The 24,595-nt window shown below is 45.3% G+C and overlaps 1 protein-coding gene across 2 annotated transcripts in view; it reads right to left on the bottom strand.

The window, feature by feature from the left end:
• Nucleotides 1-24,595, bottom strand: part of ADCY9 (adenylate cyclase 9) — a 93,822-nt gene that overhangs the window by 18,699 nt on the left and 50,528 nt on the right. Inside the window, exons 3-8 of one of the 2 annotated variants that reach the window (XM_036392099.2) lie at nt 22,981-23,085; nt 18,188-18,405; nt 13,582-13,684; nt 10,003-10,211; nt 3,891-4,050; nt 903-1,051 (exon numbers count right to left, since the gene is read on the bottom strand). In XM_036392099.2, the coding sequence (XP_036247992.1) occupies nt 903-1,051; nt 3,891-4,050; nt 10,003-10,211; nt 13,582-13,684; nt 18,188-18,405; nt 22,981-23,085 (944 nt within the window). The remainder of the gene's footprint in view (nt 1-902; nt 1,052-3,890; nt 4,051-10,002; nt 10,212-13,581; nt 13,685-18,187; nt 18,406-22,980; nt 23,086-24,595) is intronic. The other variant, XM_036392098.2, reaches the window with a different exon arrangement.

Raw genomic sequence — 24,595 nt, forward strand, 5'->3', positions numbered from 1 at the left:
AATATAAATTTGATCAAGATTAAAAGAGACCAGTGAAGACACTTAAAAGAGGCAATTAAGCTAAATACTCACTAAAATATGTATCTGCACACTCTTTTTGGTTTGTTTGGGGGTTTTTTCATGTTTTTCACCTTTTGATTCAGCAGGTCTCTGAAGGAGAGGAACTGACTGACTGAGGAGAAGACCTTGCTAAGTCCATCCCAAGGGGGGGGTCTTAAGCCACTGAGAAGTGCAAGTTGATTATAAAATTTTGCCAATAGGAGTAGAAGGCTGGAAGGACCCCCTTGACTCTCTTGGCAAGAAAACAGGAGGAGAATACTGCAAACAAGTTCTCCTTGTAGAAAATCATTTATGAGAGGAAAACTGGAAAAATTTAAGGTTATTGCACAGAAACTGCATTATCTTGATTCCTCTGGTTACAGTTCTGCAGAGTCCTCTGAAAAGGCAGGAAACTGAGAATGGAACTGGCTATTAGATCCCATTAGATCCCATTAAACCTAAGGACCTGCCTTCCACACTGGAAAATGCATTGAGGAAGGAGGTGGAAGAATATGTGGATCCTAAGGGCAAAAATAAATCCAGAGGGGTGTTGGGGAGCAGTTGGGCTCTCTGGCACCACCAAATACCGGGAAATTCCTTAATAAAACAGATTTTCAAACTAATGGTGAAAGGCAATTCTGTGGGTCTGTAACTTTGTCCTAGAAACACATCAGGAAGCACAGAGAGTCACACAGAAGAGGCACCCCTGAAATCCTTCAAAAATAAACAAGTAACGAAGAAATAAAATCATGAAAGTTGAAATGCTGGAGAAAGTCATGGCAGACAGAAAGTCCTGTGCACCAGCCCCTTGTTTCCCTGGGAGGAGCCCAGCTGAGCTCCCTGCAGCCACGAGTGAGGCTCACCTGGAGGGGCACAAGGAGACGTAGAGCAGGATGAGCAGCACTGCTCCCACCACCGTTGCCAGCAGGGATCTCATCCAGGAGCTGAGCTGGCAGAAGTTACAGTACTGCACAATGGTGATGAGAATGGCACAACACATGAACATGGTGTACTGCAACAGAGAGAGAGAGGGGGGTTAACAGCTGCCCAGGGCCCTGCCACACAGGCACCATGGAGAATTCCTGCTGGATGATGGGCACAGGGAGTGATCCCACGTGGAGATGGAGATCTTCCCTTCCAGCAGCAAGAAAACCTTTAGCACTGGTGCTTTGTCACTGTTTTCCCTGGATGGAGGTTTTATCTCACACCCATTATTTCAATGATTTCCAGAGCCTCCAGCTTACCTTGGTCAAAGCTCAGTGCTTCTTCTCATTCACAAAAAGGGAAAAAAAGAAGGTGAAAATTCGTGGTAACCTCCTCTCCACTGCTGGGGTTAGATCCTGCCTGCTTTGAACTGAATATTGAAATTCCATTGCATTGGAAATGCAGAGTGCAATTTCACCCACCTGCCTGCTTCTAGAAACATTCTCAGAGAAGTTCCCCCAGTGCCCTGTAGCAGCTGAGTCCAGGAAGGAAGGATCTGCCTCAGTGACAAAAGGCAGCTTCACTCACTGCCAAAGGACAAGCTCACATTTTCTGTTCCAAATGCCTCATCTCAAAACCCCTTCACCTGTCCACAGCTTGACTGGATAAAGGAAAGAAAATGCAGATGCATTGCCCAGAGCACCTTCATTTCCCCAGGTACAACCTTACAGTGCTCAAAACTCTCAAGTGTGCCAGTGATGTGCCAATTTTGGTTTCCCAAGAATATTCATGACCATCCAAGCTAAACTAGAGACCCCACATTTGGATGAAGGAGTTCTGGTCTAGCTTTATGCTGTGTTTCACAGCATGAAGTGATCATTCTCCCTCTCCCTTAAGGTGTCCTGTGCAGCTGAAGTGCAGCCTCTGCAGCCTGGCAGTCCTGTGGCATAACAAACAAGCATGTGATTGAGAGCAGACACAGAGCATGGGAAAAATCCTTACATCATTCACCATTTTTAAACCACAAACAACAATTGTTGGCTTTTAAAATTACTTAGAAAAGGATAAAAGGAATTTCAGAACCCCATAATTTAAACTTACTTTTTTCCCCCCATTTCAGGTCTCCTAAAGTGGCAGGGCACTGGTTCTCACTCCAAGTGATGCCCCAGCATGAAGCCAGCCTATAGAGGGTCAGGATGTGCTGGATTTTACTATGGATGCATGGCTTTGGAAAGTTTTGTTTTTTTTTTTTTTCATGGCTGTTTTTGTTAATTTTCATTTTATAATTATTTTAAATCCAGGGAAGGTATAAAATGCTATGAATAAAAAAAAACTTTGCAAAACCATGTCATAGTAAAGGTGGAGACTTACCTGACCCTCTATAGATTGACTCCATTTCCTAGAGCTCCATGAGTGTGGAAACACTGAGCACAAGCTGAGCTGGGACATCTCTTGGAGAGTGAGCCAACAGCCCCAGGACTCTGGAGCACCTGCAAGAGGAAAGAAAGCAAAGTTCATTCTCAGTTTGGTGATGAAAATCACCATTTTACTGCTGCTGCCTGAAGTGGTTTGACTCAACCTGACCTGCACTGAGAAGACACTCATAAAGTGGTTCTGATATTATCTGAAACATCTGGAGAGATGATCAAGGATGGTGATGAATGGGATGGTATCAAAATCAATGGACAGATTTGAGAGATTTGAAGGTTTTCAGCTCCCTTCCCTTGAGGAAAACATTCCTATGGTTAGTTTACTGATAATCATGGAGGGGAAAGACCATCATTAGACTGAATGAACAAATAAATCAATTTACAGCTTAAAATTTCTTCCCTAAAGCTCCAAAAGGTAGAAGCTGCAGAATGATCTTAAGCATGGGATGGAACAGAATGTCAACCACACCCTGCTGTGACTGTGACAACCACGGGACGTGTGTTTAAATCAGCAAGGACCAGAAAATGTGTGGTCACATGTTCCCATGGAACAAACAGCCCCCAGAACCCAGGAATAAGCTGTGATAGGAAGAGTGAAGAGGATCTGGTCATTACCTACACCCAGGGCCCTGAAATAGCAAAGCTTTGTGAAGTAGAATTCCCTGAAGATCCTGCAAAGGAAGGATTGCACACTGTGCTGCCTAAGAGAAACCTGCAGAGCAACAATCTTTCATCTCCAGCTTGAGGCCATTTTGTTCACAGGTTTTAAGCCTTGATTTTATGCTACAGTTGGCTTTTAAATTAAACTGTTCTCCCCCCTCCTCACTGCTGCCCATGGCTGCAACAAGAGGTGCCTTCCAACCCAAACCACTCTGTGATTCTATGAATGTTTAACCCCTTGTTCTCTCCTTCTGAGTGCTTTTAATAACAGAGGCACCAAATTCTCTATGGATCTCTGTGTCTGGGTTAAACATGCCAATTTCTTTCCATTCCTTTTCAGAAGGCAGTTATTGCATTCCTTTAGCCATTCCCACAGCCCCTGCAATGGCCATTCCTAGGCACCAAGTGCTCTCTCCTTTGAGTTCCTTCATCTCACTCTGCAAAGCCAAAACACCCCCCACTAATCCTGTTCCCATTGTTGAGGTTCACTGATACAGCTTCTCTGACTCCAAACTCCAAATCCAGCCCAGGACAATAATTCTGAGATAAACCACTTGCATTATCTCAAAAATATTCCTGCAGAAGTGCTTGGTCTAAGAGAAAAAGTTATGCAGGCAGCAGGAATTTCTATGTATCCTCTCCCCTTTTGTCAGAGAGTTTTCACCATGGCTGTGTTTACATAACAGACAAGGAATTCCATCATCCACAAAGCCCCATCCCTCCAAGGGATCTCTATCAAACAGATGTAAAGCAGGAGGGAGATGGAGGAAGGCAGGCAAGCAACAAGCTTGGGTAGCTGCAAACACTCACTTTAGGGAATGGAGTTCAACAACTTACATGTATATTTGTTTCAAAATCAGAGGTGAAGTGTGAAAAAACTGCAAGAGCTGGGAGAGAAACCAGGATTGCACCGAAGAAGTGTCGAGGCAGCCAGCCAGATATCACCTCCAGGAGACGCTTGGTGCAAGTCATCACCTCCTCCAGGAAGAAAGCCATCCTGGAACACAGGAAAGCAGGGATCCAGGCATTAATGGCAGCACATCTCCCTGTACCCCTCACTTACCTGTAGGAACACACCTTCAAATCCACCACTGAGGTTCTGTGAGCAGCCAAGCCACAGCACCTGCTGGTGATTTCAGGGAATAATCCAGCCTGGCCGCCCGAGTGTTTGCTCCGGTGAGGAGGGAGGCAGAGCCTTGGCATGGTGGCTTTGAGGAAGCAAATTGAAAGGCAAACTTCACTTCCTTGGAAGCTTAAGCAGAGGGAAGACTCCTCTCCATTCATAAATAAAGCAGGCAGGGAGAGGGGAAACTTTCACAAGTTAAAGCTACTGAAAATAACAGCAGGAACGTTTGAGGAGCAGAGCAGCTCCAGCACCCATCACACTGCAACCCAAACCAGTTCTCCCAGTTGCAAGCAGCCGGTCTGCAGGCAGCTCCCTGCCATTAGGGAAGGGGAAGGGGAGCGTGGGCTGCGGGCTGGCAGGAGCCGAGCCCGGCTGGCACCGCCCCACTGGGTCCCGGCAGCCCCGCGGGGAGAAGCCGCTCTCGCCTGGAGCTGCCGAGAAAAGCACGGCCCCAACCTGGGCAGAGCTGAAGGAGCCAAGTGGAAAAGCTCTGGAGAGCAGCTTACCGGAGATGCTTCTCAAATGAGAGCAGCTCTAATTGCTAAAATGAATAAGGGAAGGGAAAAGGATGCTCAATGCTCAAGGGCATTGCATAGAAAATGAGTATTTATCCACAGAAATAAATCTTCGGGATAACTTCATTCTCAAAGCTCAACATTAGTCACTTGAGAACAACTGCAACTGCTGTTCAAGTGCCTAATTATTTTTAAGAAGCTGTAGAAAGGTGGTGGAGCACAGTTAGCTGCATCCAGAGCCATTAATGGCATGGGTGGAGTTATCAGACTCAGGCTGAGCAGGTGATTCTGGACTACAGAGCCCCAACAATACAGAATCACACCTTTTGTTTGGACAGACATGCTCACAGCTGAAAAAAACACCCAAAAAACACCCACTAAATACAAAATTCCCAGTCTCCAAAGTCACATAAATTACCCCATATCACCTATATCTCCAAAAAGAGAAACTATATCTACTCATTTTTAACCCCGTTGTCTGAAATACAAGGTTTTATATGGGATAAAAGCCTGACACAAACAAGCTGAATTTCAATTTCTATATGCCAGTTTGACACTCATTCCACACCTTTAAATATAAATTGTTTGTGAATGAGATTTTAATTCTCCAGTCTGGAATTCTGTGACTTGCAATCACAAGTATTTTGTGAAGCATAAAGAACTCTTCTCTAATTGCATGTGTTGAAATCTGAAAATTATAGTTAAATTCATGGGAAAAGAGGAATTTGGGAGGAGGAAATACACTGTAATTCATTGGGAGCCCACGAGAGGGTGCTCACTGATTTACCAGTTTAATGGACTTCACTCACACCAAAAATTCTAACTGTATTCCATCTGAAAACAGAATTTCCAGCAAAGCACAGAAATTTCAAACCTGGATAGAAAAGATTTTTTAAAAGGCTCTCTCGAGTAAGACCTGGGGTTTCTGAAGGGTTACAGAGTGTCAGAACTGTCCCTGTGCCCAGGGGCAGCCCCTGGTCCAGGTCTGAAATCATCCCCCAACTTCCCCTCTGAAACCAAGCCCCATTCTCCAGCGCCGATGGGCTGGGATTGGCACTGCCAGGGCTGAGCCGGGAAGGTGAAGGGATGGCAGCCCAGGGCTCCCTGTGAAGGAAGGCAGCAGTGCCACCTGTGCCCACGCTCCCAGCTGCTGGCACAGCCCCTGTGGCACACGCCCAGCTCGTGTCTCTCACCCCAACCCACGCAGCAGGGACTCCACGGTTTGCATCTCCTCTGCTGCCAAACCTCCATGCCAGGAGAAATTCCTGTGGGAACCACAGCAACAACCCCAGGGGTGAAGCTGAGGGGTTAATCCTGCCAGGAGGACACTGCTTTATTCAGGCAGGTGCAAATTCCAGGGCAATGCCACCTTTCTCCTGCTGATCTTTACCTTCTTGCACTGATTTTTACGGGATGGGATTTAGCCTGGGGCTCTGCACTCTGGAATTACACGATGGAATTCTCCTCCTTAGCAGTGAATCCAGCCCAATGCTCCCAGCACAGGAAGTCAGGGGTGCATAAATCCAGACAGCAGTGAGAGCTGCAGACAGATTTAATGGCTACAGGGCAGTATCAGTAAATAATGCAGTGTCAGTGGGCAGCTCAACAGGGCTTAAATGCTAAAGCATCTGAGCTGTTTACACAAGCTGGAGTTCAAATTAGTAACTTTGACATAAATGATTAATGGCTAATGGAGACTGTTACCATCATTTTTGTATTTACTGGCAGTTTAAAATCAATTCCCAGAGTTCAAATCAAAAGCTTTTGGCATAGCAGCAATTTGGTGGGATATTAAATACCAGATGTTAGAAATAAATAAAGGCAAACAGACTACATTGTTTTCCTCAGCATCAATACTCTGTATCAGTTGTGTTAACAGATCTGCTTCATTAGGCTCGAGGGGCAGAAAGCAATTTCTGCTCCTGGCCGTGAGGAATTTAGGAAGATCCAATGCTGGCCACAGGTCCTGGCTGTGGAGAGACAGGGGTGGCACCTCAGCAAGGCTGGGAAGGCAAAGCCAGAAAGGCAGCTCTTTGGTCAGATAACAGCACAGCTTCCCTTCTGCTGCTGGACTGCACTTGCTTTCTTCATCCACAGGATTCTTTTCTGCTGTCTAGAAAGGTCCTTTTAAATTCATGAATCAACTGAAAGTGCTCCCACCTCTCACTTTCTTGAACAGGGCTAAACACCCACTCTTCTGCCCTCAACCCTTGCCTGAAGCACACTATCAAAAGCAACACATTTCTTGTAAATAAACTTATAAATACGCAGTTTTATTTGAGGGCAACATATCAAAATTACCTAGTGAACAAAACTTCTATGTGTACACTAAATATTGGGCAGCTGCTGGGCAGAATCTCTAACCCCTATTCCTGCAGAGCCACTCCTCAGACTCCCAAGTGGAATCTCACACATCGTTGTACATTCAATGACAACGGGTTTTTTTTAAATACCAGAACTTTAGCATCTCTTACACTTCAGCTGAGCTCCTCAAAGTAGCTACATTTCAAGTGGGCAGAAGGACATTCTTCAGAGAACATTCACAGAGGAGATGACATCTTCCACGTGCTCACAAGTGAAGCACCAATTTTTGCTTGCAGCTTTATACAATTAATTTTCGAGTGGCTCTTGTGCTAACAGTGGGATGCTCATCTATAGGTACTCCAATAATTTATTATCAGACACTTCAGAGGAATCAAAACATCCTTCTCCCTCATAAGCTTTGCTCCATGAGGACTTCTGCTGCTGCAGAACTCAAGTTTTAAGGCCTTTCTCACTGCCCAGGCTGTGACAGTGCTGGGCTCTCCTCTCCCCTCCCACAGCTGGGCTGAGCCAGGGGAGCCCTTGCTAGGCTGAGCCCTGGATTTAATTACAATTTAGCTGATTTAAAGGCAGGGTGTTTAGCATCATGATAATGAAAATACAATGTGAAACTTAGGCAAGAATTTTCTGGTCTTAAAATAATCCCTTTTCCTGAAATTCTGGGATTGTGCCCAGCATTGTAGTCCAGTCTCCTCCCCAAAGATATCTCAGTGGTATTCTGTGATTGTCATTTGGGATGACATTTCTGCACAGGAAGTTCTGCACTGTTTCTGTGCATAATGAGTGGTCAGAGGGAGCAGTTCTCACTTGGAAGAGGATTTGAAGAGGAAAAAGATGATTTTCACCTCCCTGCCCAAAGGAACTGTAGAGAGTGTGTGCCTCAGGTTATGGAGACTGGGGTGGCCCAGAAGTGTGTTTCAGGTATTCACTATAAAGCAAACACAGAATAAAAATTCAAAACATCCCTGCTGGTTTGAAGGAGAGGACAGGGAAAGGCAGTGGTCACCTGCCCCATCCAGCCATTGCTGGTTCCCAAGGTAACCAGGACAATTTGAAGGGTCTGGAGATCCCAGGTCAGGCTGACAGCAAACCCCTACACAGCCACTCACACACAAAACCACTCTGCCAACTCTATACAGACTGAAAACAACCATTTTCCTTCTCCTTAAGGAACCCATAAACCACCAATTACAGAGCAGGACTGCAATAAAATCTTATGTATCTACCTATAAATATTTCTAGGGTTATAGCAATAATTTTTATAAATGTACAAAATAAGGCAAAAGCAATGTCCTGTGAGGTAAACAACAAATTGAAAAATACTAAAATGAAGTAAGAGTTCACCTGTAAAGCAAGTGAACACAAATTTTCTCCAAATACACCTGGACAGCAGAAAGCAGCACTTCTGGAAAGTAGTGGTTGAGCTGCTCCCAGCTGAACAAGTTCATGGCCACCAAACCCAGACCACCTCAAAGAGCTGCCTGAAAACTGCCTGAAATTAAACTTCTGCCCCACCCAAACCAAAGTACAGACACTTCTGCAAAGGGGAAAATGCATTTCTGATGCAAGAGAGAGGACACATCAATAATTAACACAGTTTAGAATGACAGCTCTACCAGTTCAACCATCTCCCATACAGCTTTTAACTCCGAGTTTCTAGACTTTCTAAGAACTACTCAAATTGCAACAACCAAACACACCTGCTAAGAAATGCTATCTTTACAGCATTTCATAGATGGCTTCTCTCCACTCCACATGCCAGCTTTGATGTAAATCCACTTGCACACATTTATATGCCCAGTGAGGTACAAATTCCTTCAGTGACTAAAGCATTAATTCAGTATTTTTTACCTCGACCCTGCAAAGCCAAAATGAGAGTGCAAACTGCAATCTTTTGTTACTTTTGAAACAGCAGCAGAAATTGCTTCCAGCTCATAATTACAAAAGCATTTTGACTGACACATTCCTGACAGATCTGCAGAACTCCAGGAGAGGACACCCACTTGCAGACACCACCCTTATCCTGCTGCTGTGTCAGGGAAGGGCAGGGAACACCAGGATGAGGAGGGCAGAGTGAAGCGGCTCCCACAGGTCCAGACAAACAATCAGCTCATTCACAGGTCGATCCCCTGGGTTAATGACAGGTTACACCCAGGAGAGCAGGAGCTGCACTGAGCAAAGTGCTCTGAGTGTGTGAGTAACCCTGGGCATGGAGCAGTCACCACAGCAGTGCCCTGGAAGCCCAGAGCAGCCCAGCACTGGGGTGACCGGGCACAAATGGGAATGAGGAGCTGCTGTTAAAAACCTGGCACCTGCAGCCAAATCTGCTGAGGGCACAGGAGAGGCTGAGGGGCAGGACAAGGGCTCAGGTGTGGGGCTTGGCACCTCTGAGCACAGCCTTGCCAAGTGTCACCCCTTCTGCAGAGACTGAACAGTGCCCCTTCCCTTCTGGGGAAACACTGCACTCCTGTTATATGTCAGACACAGAAAACATGAACTCCCTGTTAACTCATGAAAGTGCCTTCAGCAATTTCTCTTCTTTCCTTCTTTGAGGGGAGCATTGCTCTTTGCAGCCCTGACACATGATGTCAGTTTTAACCCCAGAACTCTGTGCTTTTATCTTGGAATTTAAAGGAGCAGTTTTCTGGGTGGGTTTGTTTGCAGGACAGATCAAAGTTTGCTGTTTGAATTCTGACAGTCCTGTGAGGAAAGAAGACATACAGTGGCACGTGGCATCCCAAGAACAGTCAGAGGGGCAGGGATGGGTTGAGGATTCCATCTCCCTGTGTGACCTCTATCAGAGTCCCAGTCCTGCTGCAGTTCCTGCAGGCAGAGCTCTCCCTGCACAGGCTGTGCCATGAGCCTTGGCTGCACTGCCTCTGCTCTTACAGCCCGTCCCAGGCAGCTCCTGGGATGCTGTCAACCAAATGTCCCTGAGCCAGGCACCAGTGCAGCCTCTCTGCAGGCTCTGTCACCCTGTCCTTACCTGATGGAGATGACGAGGGACAGCACCTCCAGCAGGATGGCGATGACGAAGACGGCGACGGCGGCGGGCGGCGGCGGGGCCGGCACCATGCCGTGCCTCAGGAAACACGTGATGGAGAGGATGAGGAAGACTGTGGTGGACAGGAACACGTCCAGGAGAGAGCTGAAGGTTGCACTGGCAAATGTCTTCACTGGAGCATTCCTTATAACCTGTGTGGAGCACAGGGATTGAGGGAGAGGATGGAAAGGAATAAAGGATATTTTGTTGAATTCAACTGGATGATGAACAGCAGCTTCTAACAAATAAAGGAATGAGGGAATTCTGGCCACTTCAATAACCCAGTGTAAGCATGGGTTGGAAACAAGGAGCAGAAGAGGTGGTTTGATGGTGTCACAGCTCTCTGAGCAGACCATGTTGAGAAGAAGTATTGGTGGCACAACCCCCACACCTGGGGTGGTTTTTACACACTATTATGATATAGAAATAAAACAACACGAAAATTGACTATTCTGTGCAAAGAAACATAAATATAATAAGTAGAAGATTAGTTATGGGATATTTTCTTCTATTATTTTAATTGAAAATAATAACAGATTTTACTATAACCTTTTTGACCTTAAGAAAACCCTCCTAACACCACTCCACAGACACAGCTCCTGTGGCAGAATTCACATTTCCCTTTCAGACCAGATTAAAAGCTGTGTAATCCAAATTGACCAGAGCCCAGGACATCCAGTTCTGCTCTTCCATAACCCCTCACCACACATTCCCATCCCACCCTGGCCTGGCCCAGTGCTTGTGCAGCTGTGCTTTGTGCTGCCATGGCCAGTCCTGCTGAAAACCCCATCATGAGCTCCACGTGCTGGCTTATGAAGGTGAGCCCAGTCCTAGGAGTGTTTGTATCTGCCCAAGTTTAGAAAGCAAGCTCCAAAGAAAACCAGAAATTCTGTTATCAATGGCACCATGAAGGCGCCCAGTTGGAGCACTCTGGTTTAATTTGGAAGTTTCTTTTGTTCCTCAGAACACTTCCTGTGCTCAGCAATACTGGGAAACAGAACTTGTTCCTCATTTGCACCTCTCTGCAACCTAACAAATCCAGCCAGCATCACTTCAGTGCCAAAATGACCTTTTAACTTGAAGAGGTGGCAGAATCCTGTTCATCCACACAAAGTCCCATCAATTGAATTAAGGGAAGCAGCACTGTGTCCCCAGGTGACAGAGTTAGAGATGCTCTAACAGTGCTAAGTAGTGCCTTCATTTCCAAATGAGAACAGATTAAGGCTCTTGGGAAGCAGAGCTGATTCCAGAGAGGGATCACAACCTGAGCCTGCAGCTGACACTGTATAATCAGAGGTGAATTCAGGGGTGCTGAAGTCACTTTTAGCAGCATTGACTGTCAGGCCATTATAGAACCTGGACTGTTGGCAAGTCTTTTCACTCTCCAAAATATTTCATTGTTGTTTTGAACCAGAACTCTGCTAACATTAAAACTTTAACAGGTTTTTGCCCCAGTGCTGCAGAGTTACTATTAGAGAGTGAAAATTCCCACTCTCAAGGAGGTTTATGTATTAATTTTCAAATTATTAGCTTGCCACTAACAAAGTGCACAGGCCACATTTCTGCTCTTTCTAGGAATTTCCTATATAGCTACATTAATAGGTCCATGTGTATAAGCTTTACTATCTCTGCTTTGCTTCTCTTTCCAATCTTTCCACTGGAAACTACTTCATTTACTATTTTCTTTACAGTTTGCAAATTTTGCAGGCTGCATCCCACAGGAAGTTTCTCCCTGTTGTTGCTACAGGAACTTTATGCAGAGAGACACCACAAAATTACAGTGCTGCAAAGTGAGCTCCTGACCAAAGTGAAGCTCCTGACCAAAGTGAAGAGACTGAACTGCAGCACAACTGGGCTTTCCTTTGCTAAAACACAATAAATTAAGTGAGGTGTCACCTGGGAGTATTGGAAAACAAGCAAATATTGCTAAGAAGAATGTGACAACACTGCCCAGAACTGAAAGCAACAAACAGCAGAAGCAGAAATCCTGCTGCCCTCAGATGCAGGACACACTGGGAAGAAAAGAAACCCACCCCCAATTTCTCCAGATGCAGTTGTGCAGATGGATCACCACATGAGCAGCTCATGCTGCTGGAAGGGAAGAGGGTCCACTCCCCTTCTGCTGCCGGACGCTTCTCTGCGCTGCTCGGGCACTGCCAACCCCTGAGAGCTGCTGCTGCTGCTTCCACCCAGCACAAAACAGCCCCAGATGGAAAGAGAAAGAGCCCCAAACAGAAAATAAAAAGAGCCCCAAACAGAAAACCAAACCATGAATATTTCATGCTAGGCCAGTAAATGAAGTGCTCAGAGCGGGGAAGGCTGAGAAGCACCAGAGCCATTAGAAGGAGCAGGGAGGAGGAGGAGGAGGAGGAGGAGGAGCAAGGGGGGCAGAGCAATTGCCTTTTCTTGGCAGCAATTTTGCAGCTCCTGGTGGAAATGCAGCTCAGTTCTAACTGACACCTAATGTCACTCTAGGTAAATTTAAACTATCTTGCCAGTTCCTATCAGTCAGGCAGGAAAATCCAGTGCTGTGGAAAGCCTGTGATATTATTAGCCCCCAAGGGAATGAAGGAGTTTTTAGACTCAGTGCAGAATCCTGAAGAAAACACCAAGTTCCTTACAATTTACTGCTCCCTACAATTCCAGTGTTTTGAGCTCCACACTTATGGAATTAGGACATTTGAATTCAGGTTTGGATTCCAGAGGGATAACCATGAAACTGTGACTAAACAAGAATCAAATTCCAAGTTACCATTCTCAAAGTTAGAATATTTGATGAGAAGACAAGCAGCAATTGCTCCTTTACCATGTCAGCATGGTTCTCTGGCCACCCTAAAGACTTAGAACATTACCCTGGAGATAATCAGTGTACCTCACATTTCCAGCCCAAACACTGGGCCAGACTCAGGGCATGGCAAAAGATGCTCCAAGGGCTGGAACTCCTCTGCCCTGATGTCAAGCTTGGAATGCTGGGGGTGTTCAGCCTGGAGAGGAGAAGGCTCCAGGGACACTTCAGAGCTCTTCCAGTGCCTAAAGGGGCTCCAGGAGAGCTGGAGAGGGACTGGGGACAAGGCATGGAGGGACAGGACACAGGGAATGGCTCCCACTGCCAGAGGGCAGGGCTGGATGGGATCTTGGGAATTAGGAATTGTTCCCTGTGAGGGTGGGCAGGCCCTGGCACAGGGTGCCCAGAGCAGCTGTGGCTGCCCCTGGATCCCTGGCAGTGCCCAAGGCCAGGCTGGGCAGGGCTTGGAGCAGCCTGGGACAGTGGGAGGTGTCCCTGCCATGGCAGGGGTGGGATGGGATGAGTTTTATGGTCCTTTCCAACCCAAACCATTCCACAGTTCTATAATAAACTGAAAGGAGACTCTTCACAGAGGCAGCAATATCAAGCAGCAAATCACATTTGACATTTCATGACCCTTGTGAGGAAACAACTGCAACAAAATGTGTTAAAAACCCCAAGGACAGACAGTGGTTTAGACAGATCACAGACAGAAAGCAATGCCAGCAGAAACACACCTCCTCCTGGTAGCTTGTCCTGTAGGCCATCTCCAAATCCTGATCCAAGAAGTTGAGGCTCAGCTTGTTAATAGGTGGTTTAAAGAAGTAATCTTTCATGAGGCTGAAGAGAGAAGACAAAATCAACATCAGATTGTTCAGCTGTACCTCCTTCAGGCCCCCCCAGACTGTGGCTGCTGTTTCCAGGGATGCTGGCACTGGGCTTTGAAGTTCCTGTGGTTTTTCTTCTTTCTTGATCACCAAAGTATCCTCTTACCCACATCACTTGCTCAGTGAAAGGAAATATTCCACAAAAAAAGCAGACTTTTATATTTCCAGGAAGAGTCTAACAAGTCCTTCCAGAGATTTACCAGATCTAACTGATGAGTACAGATAATTGTAACATAAGCCAGCAAATAGTAAAGGTTAATTGCTGCTGCAGACACACAAGCTCTGGAGACACGTGGCTGTGGGATATTTGTGTCCTGGGTGGAATTCTATGGCTCAAAGCAAGCCAAGGATGACAAAGGTGACAAATTGTTATGGGGGAAAAAAAACCCCATTGCCCATTTTAGAAAACAGCAGTTTCTTGTTATTTCAGACACTAAAATAACTCAGTAACTCAACTGGGAACATTCCCTTAATGATCTGGGCTGCAGAGAAGAGATGGAGAGTTGAGATTTACTTCTGAGCTGGGAGATTTGGAATGACCAGCACCATCACCAAAGGCACTGCCAACTAATGATATCAGGGCTAAGGAACCCAGAGGCAGCACCTACAGAGGGTGTTTATGCCCTCCTTCACCTTCATCTTTTCTACAGAAGGTGAGAAAATCCCACAACAACATAAAAGAGACTTCAATCATTGGAAGTCAGGTTTATTCCCCATCCTCTGGAAGAAGCTGTCTGAGTTTTGCATCAGCAGTATGAGGTTTATGAATGAAGTGTCCTGATGGCACTTGGTGCCAGTCTTTTGTCCCTGAGCAGGTGCCAGGGAGCTGAAGGGACTCCAGAGCAGCGAGTGCTTCGTGCCCAGGGTCACAGAGCAAGGTCACACCTGCTTGTGGCACTGGTGTGCCTGTCCCCCCTGCTCTGAGCAGCTTCCACACACACTCATCCCTGCCTGGGAACCTCCTCTCATTTCCAACCAGCTGGGTTATTTACATGGGTTATTTCCAGGTTATTCCATGGGTTATTTCCAGGGAATTGTTTCTAAAATCCCTCTGAACCCAAGGCTCCTTTCCCAGTGCTATTCCCACCCTGGGAGCTGCAGCACCAGAGCCACAGGCAGAGTGGGCAATTTCCAAGCTGGTGACTCTGAGCAAAAACCAGAGATGCACATGAGGTCAAATTCCAAGCTGATGAAGAAGCTGAAAGAAAGATCCTACAGAGCTTGTCTGTGCCTGAATTCTTTTTTTAAGGGGGTTTGGTTTCGGGGTTATTTTCTGTTTATTTTTAGGGAACTCTTGCCTAAGAGGTTTTCTTGGAAGCTCCCAGCACAAGATGGCATGTGGGAAGCATTTTTTTTTTAAAATGAGATGCAAGATCAACCAAACACACATTCCTAGACTGATGCTAGAGAAGACAAAGGAGTCTAAGCATGAATTTGGCCAATACTTGGTAACCTTTAAACATTCTGGCCTTGGCCAATGCATTAAAAATATCAGGATACTCTCACTTGAGTCACCCCTCTCTCTTTCATCCTTGTCTTCAGTCCTCACCTTTCTTACACATTTCTAAGAGCATCTTATAGTAAAAATTTTGAAAGTTTTTGGGTTGTTATTTTTTTAAGTCCTGTTGAATCCCCTTTTTCCTGCAGGGAAGCTCAGGGGAGGTGGTGATGGTGCTGCTGTGCTGGTGAAGGGTGTAGGAGGATCAGTCCAGCTCCACATGCAGCACGAAACAGAAGGTGGAACACGATGGAGCCAGGGGGAAGGCAGCGTTCCTGGCCCTTCTCAGCTCCCTGTCAGCTCATTCTGGCTCCAAAAGGAAGATCCCACTTGATGAAACAGTCAAGTACAGAATCTGTTTCCCAGGAGGCCTCTGCCTCCCAGCACAGGGTGTTCCCCAGATCAAGCAAGACTGGGAAGTGGGAAATGAAAGAAATGAACAAATTTTAAAATAATAAAAAACTATTTCAACAAGAAACTGCCCCAAGGAGGGGATGAAGGGCTGCACAGAACCCAGTTCTGGGGGAGCTTCAGACATCCCTGAGCTTCTGCTCTGGAAGTCTGAAGAGATCATTGTGAGTACTGCCCTGATCAGGACACCAGTACTTGCTTCTTGTACTTAAGGAGGTTTATAACCTAAGGAATACCCAATTTTTGTTGGAAACAAAAATCCTCAAAGCAAGAATCCTTTGAGGATATTCCCAGTGAAATGAAATTCAAACATTCTAAATCTTACACTACAGTTTTCTTTTAAAGAGCACAATAATGTGCAGGTTACAATGAACAAAGAACAGGATTTTTACAGAAGTAAAGCCAGATTCGAAGCTGAAAGTATTCACTGTTTGTCAAATATAGAGAATCAAGTTGTAAGAACTGGTAACTTTCATAAAAGAACTCTTTTGTAATGTACTAATACAAACATGCCACACTAATACTGCCTTTATTAATATTATTTTTAAAGAACATTGGAATTGTGCCCAGGTATCAGCTCCAAGGTGAAATCTTGGCATGCAAAACCCTCTCAGGCACACAGCTGAGCTCAATATCCCCAGTGTCCAGCATTTCCTCCCAGCCAGCCCCAGGCAGCTTCCTAATGCAGTCTCCAGGCTCCTGAACCCCCCCAGGGTATGTTTAACCCTTCCCAGCTCTGCAGGAAGCCTGTGGCATTAATTGATGCACTTTAGCACCATATCTGGGTTAAGTAGTTTCTGTTAACAGGAATTTATATCCAAGTGCCCTGCAGTGGAAATCACTGCTTAGTGCTCAGGGAAGATCACTTGGCTTTGCAACAGCATCAAACCAACACAGCAGAACTCAGTGAAAATTGGGATTCCTGTAAAATGACCATGAGGAAATTTGGTCCTCTCTCTGAGACACCTCAAATTCCCCATTCAAAAATCCTCAGAAATACTGGATTCATCAAGACCAACATTATGTTTTACAGAAGGGGACCAAGAACGTTTTTTAAATGGCTTATTCCATATAATTTCTCATTGAGAAATGTTGAAAAAAATCAGTGTAAACTGGTAGGCTTAAAGCATTTCGCATAGATCTAATTAATCAGAAGATTATTTTTGGAAAGTTATGTTTACATGAACTGAACTCAGCAGAGAAGTTTCCCTGGCAACAAGAAATGGCCCACTTAATATGGTAATGATGATATTTAATTGGGACCAAAAAAAAGCCAGGCTTTGACTGATCTCAAATCATGGTACTCCTTCCAAATCAGAAAAAATTACCCATTTTGGGAGTGGAGGAGGAAAGCACCAGAACACAAGAACTTGAGTGAGGTATCTTCAGCAGACCAACTGCATAAATTAAGCTACTTCTGTATCTTACAGTTTGCAGAGTGCTGGTTACATTTTTTAAAATATTAAAATATTCCTATTTGTTCTGGCCAATTTCTGCCAACACCTGGACATTCCCAATCCATCTATTTTCTGATATTTGGAAATATCAGCTAAACCCCCATTCTCAGCCACTAGTGACAGACCACACACTGAGAAAAACAATAAAGAACCCGAAATTTTGACTCAAGTGGCAACAGGAGAAAGGTAAACTGACAAAATCTAGGAAGAGACTGGAGAGGGACTCCTGTCCCTCCTTCTCACTTCTCCCTGCCTAAGTCATGTTTCCATAAAGGTGATGGTGTCCCTGTTCCAAGCAGCTGAGTCCACAGGAGAACACAGTTTCAAGGATACCCTCAATCTGAGTGGAAGCAACGAAATAAAAATAAAAATAGTCATAAATAATAACAAACTCCAGCTATCTGTTTAACTGTTCCAGTCAAGTCCCTGCCATAATGGAGATACGGTTGTGTGTTGATAAAAATCCCACACTACTGAATGTTAAAGAATATTTCCTCTGCCCAAAATAAGCTTTTTTGTTTGAAACAGAGAGAGAAACTCACTTTACAATATCTAAGTAGATAGCAAACCCATGAGAATTCACTCCTATTAATTCTGCTTCCAAGCCCAGTAGGATTTCATGATTAGCCACATGTTATCAGACATTCTTCTTTTACTATTAAAAATGTGAGGTTTGTGGTTCAGATTTTATGTTGCACCCTAAACTGCAGAGGAAGGTACACACTACATGCATTAAGAGGACTTTGGATTATAAAATGGAGCTCAGCTTCGTGCCAAGTGATTCAAAGAGCAATTTCCCCTTCAAAGACTCAGCTGAAGGAGGACTGACAGGACTGTTCACCCTGGAAGCAATGAAAAACTGGTTTGGCTTATTTTAAACAGAAAGTTTCTGACATCAAGTTTCTACTGTAGTTTAAGCAGAATAAAGACTAAAATCAAGAAAGTTATGATATTATATATATTGACAACAATTACTGAAATCAGACAAAAAGCACACAAATACTGAAGATATGAAACCCCAGTATGTCTTCTTGGGATTTTCCATTATACCTTTACAGGGTTTTCCACTGCCCAGCTCCATTCTCCTTACCTGTCTTCTTTAATCACATCCACAAAGTGGGCATCTGTCTTTTCCCTGATGTTTTTGAACCTCAGGGGGAGCAGAGCTGACTGGTCCAGGCTCACGCCGCCCCAGCGCCCCTTCTCCTGCAGCATCTCATACAGAGAGGTTTGGCTGTTGCTCAGCTTCTCCTCCTGGGGAGGACTCAGGAGCCCATTCTGGGTCTTTGGGCTGTGTCCTCCTGGAGCCTGGACAACAGAGAGCAAAACACAGCCAGGGAATGTTAGCAGAACAGACAGGAGAGGTGCAAGGAACAAACACTGAGAGGAGCTTTTCCCTCAGCACCCTGAGCTCTGCCTTGGCCACAGAGACCAAGCTGCCCCTGCCCTGAACCCACTCACATTTCCTGGGCTTGTACCTCCCACACCTCCCAGGTGCCTCTTCAGGTGCCACCTTTGTGCCTTCTATGAACCAACTCTCCAGGGAGCAGAAAACAAAGCACATTTTCACACATTACTCAGTGACAACCAACCACAAGCCCAAATTTCATTCACTTATCTTATGGAAAAGATTCTTCTAGAAAGCTTTTAAATACACATTTAATTGGTGCTGACTCTCCCTGGGTCATGAGACAGCTCACTCTGCCAGCCCTTGCTGCTTTCCCAAAGGTTCCCCCCTCTTCCCCACCTGTGGGATCAGCCCTTTTGTACATCCCATCCTACAAACCTGCATCTCATCCTACAAATTAAACATTCTACAAATTAAACTCCTGCAAATTAAACTACATCTCCTTCTCTAAGACATACTTCTTTTTTTCTGGTTTTCTTTTGCCTTGGTGTTAGTTAAGACAGCTTTAATTTTGACAGCAGCTTGCAACATGGCTTAGGTACACATTATCGCCAATTCTGCTGTCATTGGAGAGCACAAATTACTTTTAAACAAAAATAATTCTATTTTTGTGGAGTCTGAAGTTCCCTCTTTTACATTTTGTTTGACCTAGACCAATATGTACTGAAGCAATTCCAAAAGAATTAGACAGCTAAGTGTGGTTAGAATGAAAATGAACTGCAGCTAGTCAGGATCATTTTCAAATGCAAACATAGAACAAACTTGGCATATTTGAGTGCTCATCTCCCCCCCTCCATATCTTAGCACTTATCATGTAGCATTTATCCTCATCCTGAAGCCCACTCATGACAGAAGTTTCTCCATTCCTGCTTGTACAGAAGTGACAAGCTCCTCCAGAAGACTATTCTTGGATGCCACCACAGTGACCATAAATAAATACCATAAATATCACCACCACCCCAACCACGTGCTGAAATATGTTACTGACATTGTAAAATCAACTAAGTTAAAGTTAAAAAATATCTTCTTTCTGGCTGTCCATGCAAAATCAATTCCATTTCCTTGTGTGATCTGTCCTGTGAAGCAAAGGAGGCACATGAACACAGAGAGGTGAAGGGAAAGGTTCAGACACAGCCAAGAAAGAGGAGATTGATGGGGCAGCAGGAGAATCCTGTACAGGGAAGAGTCAGGAAACCCTTGGGCTTGGCTCCTGTCACAGCCAGGAGCTCCACTGCTAAAGCCATAACAAGGTGTGTTGGAATGGTTCCCTGGAGCTCCAGGAAAAGCAGGAGGGAGGTGGGTTGTGCTTCCCCTTCCTCCTCCCTCCCAGGGGAATGGGGATCCCCACCCTGCGGGCTGCCCTGGCCTGTGTGAGCCCCAGAGCCACGTGCTGGGAGCCAGGAGATGGAAGGAGTCCCAGTCTGGTCCCTTCTAGCCCTCACAGCAGTTGTTTTGGCAGCTTGCAGGTGCTCCCAGCACAGTGACAGCAGCTGAGGAAGGAATAGGAAATGGGGTGGTTTCCTTGGTGTGCTGCCAATGCTTTGCTGCAGACCATAATCACCAGAAGGGAAAGGGGATTGCAGCCACAGATCCCAGCAGGGGCCCACCAGGGGACACAGGGACACTCCTGAAAGGCAGAGGCACAAGAATTTCTCACATAAAATGTCACCAGGTTCTTTTCTAAGAGAAGACATCGAGCAACTCCTGAGCAAGTCCTCCTACACCTCTGCCAGGTTATCCAGCCTGCCCAGAGGGCACGGGGCTATGGAGCATCCTGCAGAGCCAGGCTGTAGCCATGATATTTTCTGAAAAATCCTTTCCTTAAGATTTTTCCTCCTGAGAAGCTGAGAAGCCTCAAGAACAAAATGTAACCAATGGTTATCTGCTGCTGTGGAATGCAACAGGTGCATCTGGGATTGGGCTCATGTGGTTGTTTCTAATTAATGGCCAATCACAGTCCAGCTGGCTCAGACTCTCTGTCCAAGACCCAAGCCTTTGTTATCATTCTTTCTTTTTCTATTCTCAGCCAGCCTTCTGATGAAATCTTTTCTTCTATTCCTTTAGTATAGTTTTAGTATAATATATATCATAAAATAATAAATCAGCCTTCTGAAACATGGAGTCAGATCCTCATCTCTTCCCTCATCCTTGGACCCCTGTGAACGCTGTCACACCAGGGCAAACCCCTCTGGTTTTGAGGTGAGGAGGACCAGCAAAGGGAAACCAAATCAACTGACCAACCAGCTCTTAGTGAAGAGCCTTCATTGTTTGGTGGGTTGGTTTTTCTTAATTTATGCTACAGATTGTATTTGCTTAGAGCATCTCCCAGATCAACCTGAGGCCTAAAAAACCCTGAAAGTCATAGCTACCTTTCTTCTTCTTATCTTTTTTTTCCTTTCTCTTCTTTGTCGCCACTCCAGCCACTTGCTACTTGAAAAGCAGAAACCAAGAACTCAGTTTTTGCCATAATCACCTCAAATAAAAGATTTGGACTCCTAGGCACTGTCTGCTTTCCCTGCTGTTCCTCAAGATCATTTGAAAAATGCACTGAAAATTTCTCTCTTTCAAAGAAGGTCAGCATGGACTTTCTCTTTAGCTTCTTGGCAAAGGCTCAAATCCCCAAGAAAATTCTTCCCTTCAGTCAGCTCAAGGTTTCTCTGTGCTCTGTAAATCTTAACAGGCAGGGATTAGAGTATGAAACTGTTTGTGTAAGAGAAAATCCCTATTTATTAAATGTTGTTAGCTCCAACGTTACTGGGACTTCTGAAGGCAGCAGGCTGTAGGGTTTCCCTGAGAACTTGGAGGCTTGTGTGGAGTTTCCTCTCATCAAGAGACAAGGAAGCTCCAGAGGCTGTTGGGAGCCCTGTAAGTCCAAGGATATGATTAAACATCATTAACATTCCCTAAAGACGGGGGACTTGAGTGCAGCATGGCTGTGGGAAGGGAACACACATGGGCAGGGAGAGCTTACGTCTCTTCTTCCCAAGAGAGCTGAGGCTGCAAGGAAGTCTTGGGAACCAAATGCCACAGCAACTTTGTGCATGTGGCTGTCCTCTGAGCTTCCAGTTAAACAGGCATCCCAGACTTACTGCCAGCCATGACACAGCTCCCAGTTTTGGCTGAGCAAAAACTGAACCAAACCCAAGAAGGACGTGAGGTTTGGGCTCCACTGGCATTCCTCCAGTGCAATTACAGACCTCTTCCTCAACTCTGTATACAAATCTCCTCCAAGGAAGGTCTGGTGATTTGCTGACTCACACACATGAAGCCCATGCAGGTACAGTAGGAAGCAATTTAAAGCAGGCAGTTGGCACCTAAGGACAATCAATCCCTCTTCAGCTGGTTCTTGGAGATCCCTGCTCGTGGGCAGAGGCCACCTGGGGAAGAAGCATCTCCTGCCTACCATCTTGGCAGCCCAGGCAGATCTCCCACATGTTCTCTGTCTTGGAGATCTCCAGCTGGTTTGAGACAAGTCCCTGCTGACACCTCCCTCAAGGCTCAAGAGATCATGATTTTATTCTTTTCTTAGGCTGTTTCCTGGAACTCTGGCACAGAACTGCTGTGTAACACACCCCTCCATCCCAGTGAGGCAGGCCCTGCTTCTGAGCCTACAGTTCCAGCATGAGACAACATGTCAAGCACAGAGAGGGACAAACACAGATTAATGCAGTGGCTCAGCACTGGCAAGTTTTTCAATCAGCTTTACTGGTGAGAAGAGCTGTAAGACAGACATGAAGAACAAGCTCACTGTCTCAGAGCATGTCTACGAAGTAATTCTCTCCAGGGACGGAAAACATTATATTTATTTGAATATATAACAACCAGGTAATGAGCACTGTCCTCAGTCTGCATTTAGCTGAACATTCAGGGAGGAGTGAGAGGTGACAGGCAGAGCAGAGAGGCTGCAAAGGCCACAAACAGGACGACAAACAGGCAGTGTCTGGCATGGCACAGGAATTAGGTGGCTTCAGTGAGAATATCAAAGCAACAGGCAAGGAAACAAGTGTGGCAGCAGCACAAGGAATATGAGAGAGGCTTTTCTGTAGGTCAGGAAAGGATGCAAACTGATTTAAAGCTGTGAATTCTGTGTGTGAACAGGAACGGTCTCGTCTTAGAGTGGTGATGCAGGAGATGCTGGAGAGACACAGAACTTGTGGTGAGGTGACCCAGCCTGCTGCTGTGAGGATGGGGAGTGTGGAGTGCTCCTTGGGCCTTCCTCTTGGGGTACCATCAGCATAGTTTAGAGAGTCCTAATCTTAGATCCTTCTCAGAATCAAGCTGAGCTCACAAAATTACTAAAAATTTTGAAAATTGGGGCAAGGAGACTCAACTAAATTTTTGAAGACAAAAAAATAAAAATCAGAATCAGTTCTGCTGCTTAAGAGCTTGGATAAAAGAATAGTGGTGCAAAAATAAGAAAGCTGGGGGAAGCAGAAAAATAAGGGGAAAAGGGAAGTGAGAACTACTTCAATTACCTTGGTACTGTTTTTATGCTCATCCTGACAACCATTTTGGATAGCTCCTTCATCTATGCTGACATCGCAGTGGGGAGCAAGGGTGGTACTACATGAAGGGCAAGGCTGAAATGAGACAAAAGAATTTTAGCCAGGAATGTTCTAGTGTCCTTGTAGTATGATGCAATTGGTAATTCAGTCCACTTGTATACTTGCAGCACGGTTCAAAGATAAACAAAGCTACAGAATGGGAGGCAGGGAGCAAAATTTGCCTGGAACAGAATGCGCCATTTCAAAAATAAATCACAGATTTGCTGTTTGCTGGAGCTCAATCTAATCCAGGAAAGCTTCACTAGTGTAAGATCACAGATAGACTGTAATCACTGTGCACAGGCAAAGGACTTCCCCAAGAGGAATAAAACACTCTTTAGTAGGAGAAGTGCAATTTCCCTGGGTGGAACCTGCCTGTGAAGGGATCTGAATGCCATTAGGAGAGAAGACAGCACAAAATGCAGCAAAATCCAGAAAAAACATGAAACACCATGATGCATTATGAATAGTCCAGAGAAATGGAGAGCAACAAATCTGACATGAATAAAGGCAAATGCTTTTTCATACAGAGCCCTAAGACAGGGGAGGGGAGCTCAGGCTATTGGAGCCAAACACCCAGCAAATGTCACAGGGAACAAGGAAAGCAAAACCATCAGGATTTGTACCAGTTTCAGGTTGTGTATTTTGGAAGAAACTTAAAATGCTGCATTTGAGCTTTTAAAACAAGCTAATTCCTTCAAGTTAAAATGCAACCTTCTTAAGGGGAATTAAGCCTGGAATTTTATCTTCCACGTTCTTCACTCTCTTCTCCAGTGCAGGCAGTGTTGAGGCAGGACCCTGCTCAGAGGGACCCTGAGTTCAGTTCTTTGGTGACCAGGCTCACCAAAGTCTGCTACTAAACACCACAGCAGGTTTTCCAGCAAGAACTTGAGCCTTTTGTCACATACTCAACATCCCATTTAATTTTGTCTGTTTGCTCTGGACATGTTCAAGCCTCTCTAGTCCAAGCCCACAACTTCTGCCTCCAGGTTCACTCCCCATTTCAGAGTTAAGTCTTTTCAGAACTAACTTTTCACCTAATGCTCCTTTTCCCCCTCTGATGTCCCACCTGGAAACACCCAGCTTGTTTCCTTTTCAGATGTTTCTCCCAGCCCACTCTCCCTGTGACATCTACCCACTCAGCAATGCCTCTCAAAGGCTTTCATGTAGGACCTGGAGCCTCCTCAGCAGCCAGCAGACCGTGCTGTCTGCTGTTCCTCAGGGACACAGTCCAGCCTGGGCACTGAAATTACTCTGAGTTTTCTAACCTGGCAGCAGATAAACAATTTACATCCAGTTCTGAACCTCTGCAGTCTGAACAAATACCAACACAGCTGAAGAAACTATGGAGTTGGTTCTCAAATGGTTTTGTTTAAAAATAATCTCTGACTAACCATCACAAATGTCTTGGCCACTTGGTGGAAGGCTTTGCTAGATGGACTAAAAAATAAATTGCCAGTGGGCTACCAAGCCTTACTAAGTAACCCTCTGGGAGTTAGATTTAGATTTATCCATGGCAAAAGTCAGGTAATGGTGACAAAAACAA

Source organism: Molothrus ater, chromosome 16 (assembly GCF_012460135.2).
Source record: "Molothrus ater isolate BHLD 08-10-18 breed brown headed cowbird chromosome 16, BPBGC_Mater_1.1, whole genome shotgun sequence".
Lineage (NCBI taxonomy): Eukaryota > Metazoa > Chordata > Aves > Passeriformes > Icteridae > Molothrus > Molothrus ater.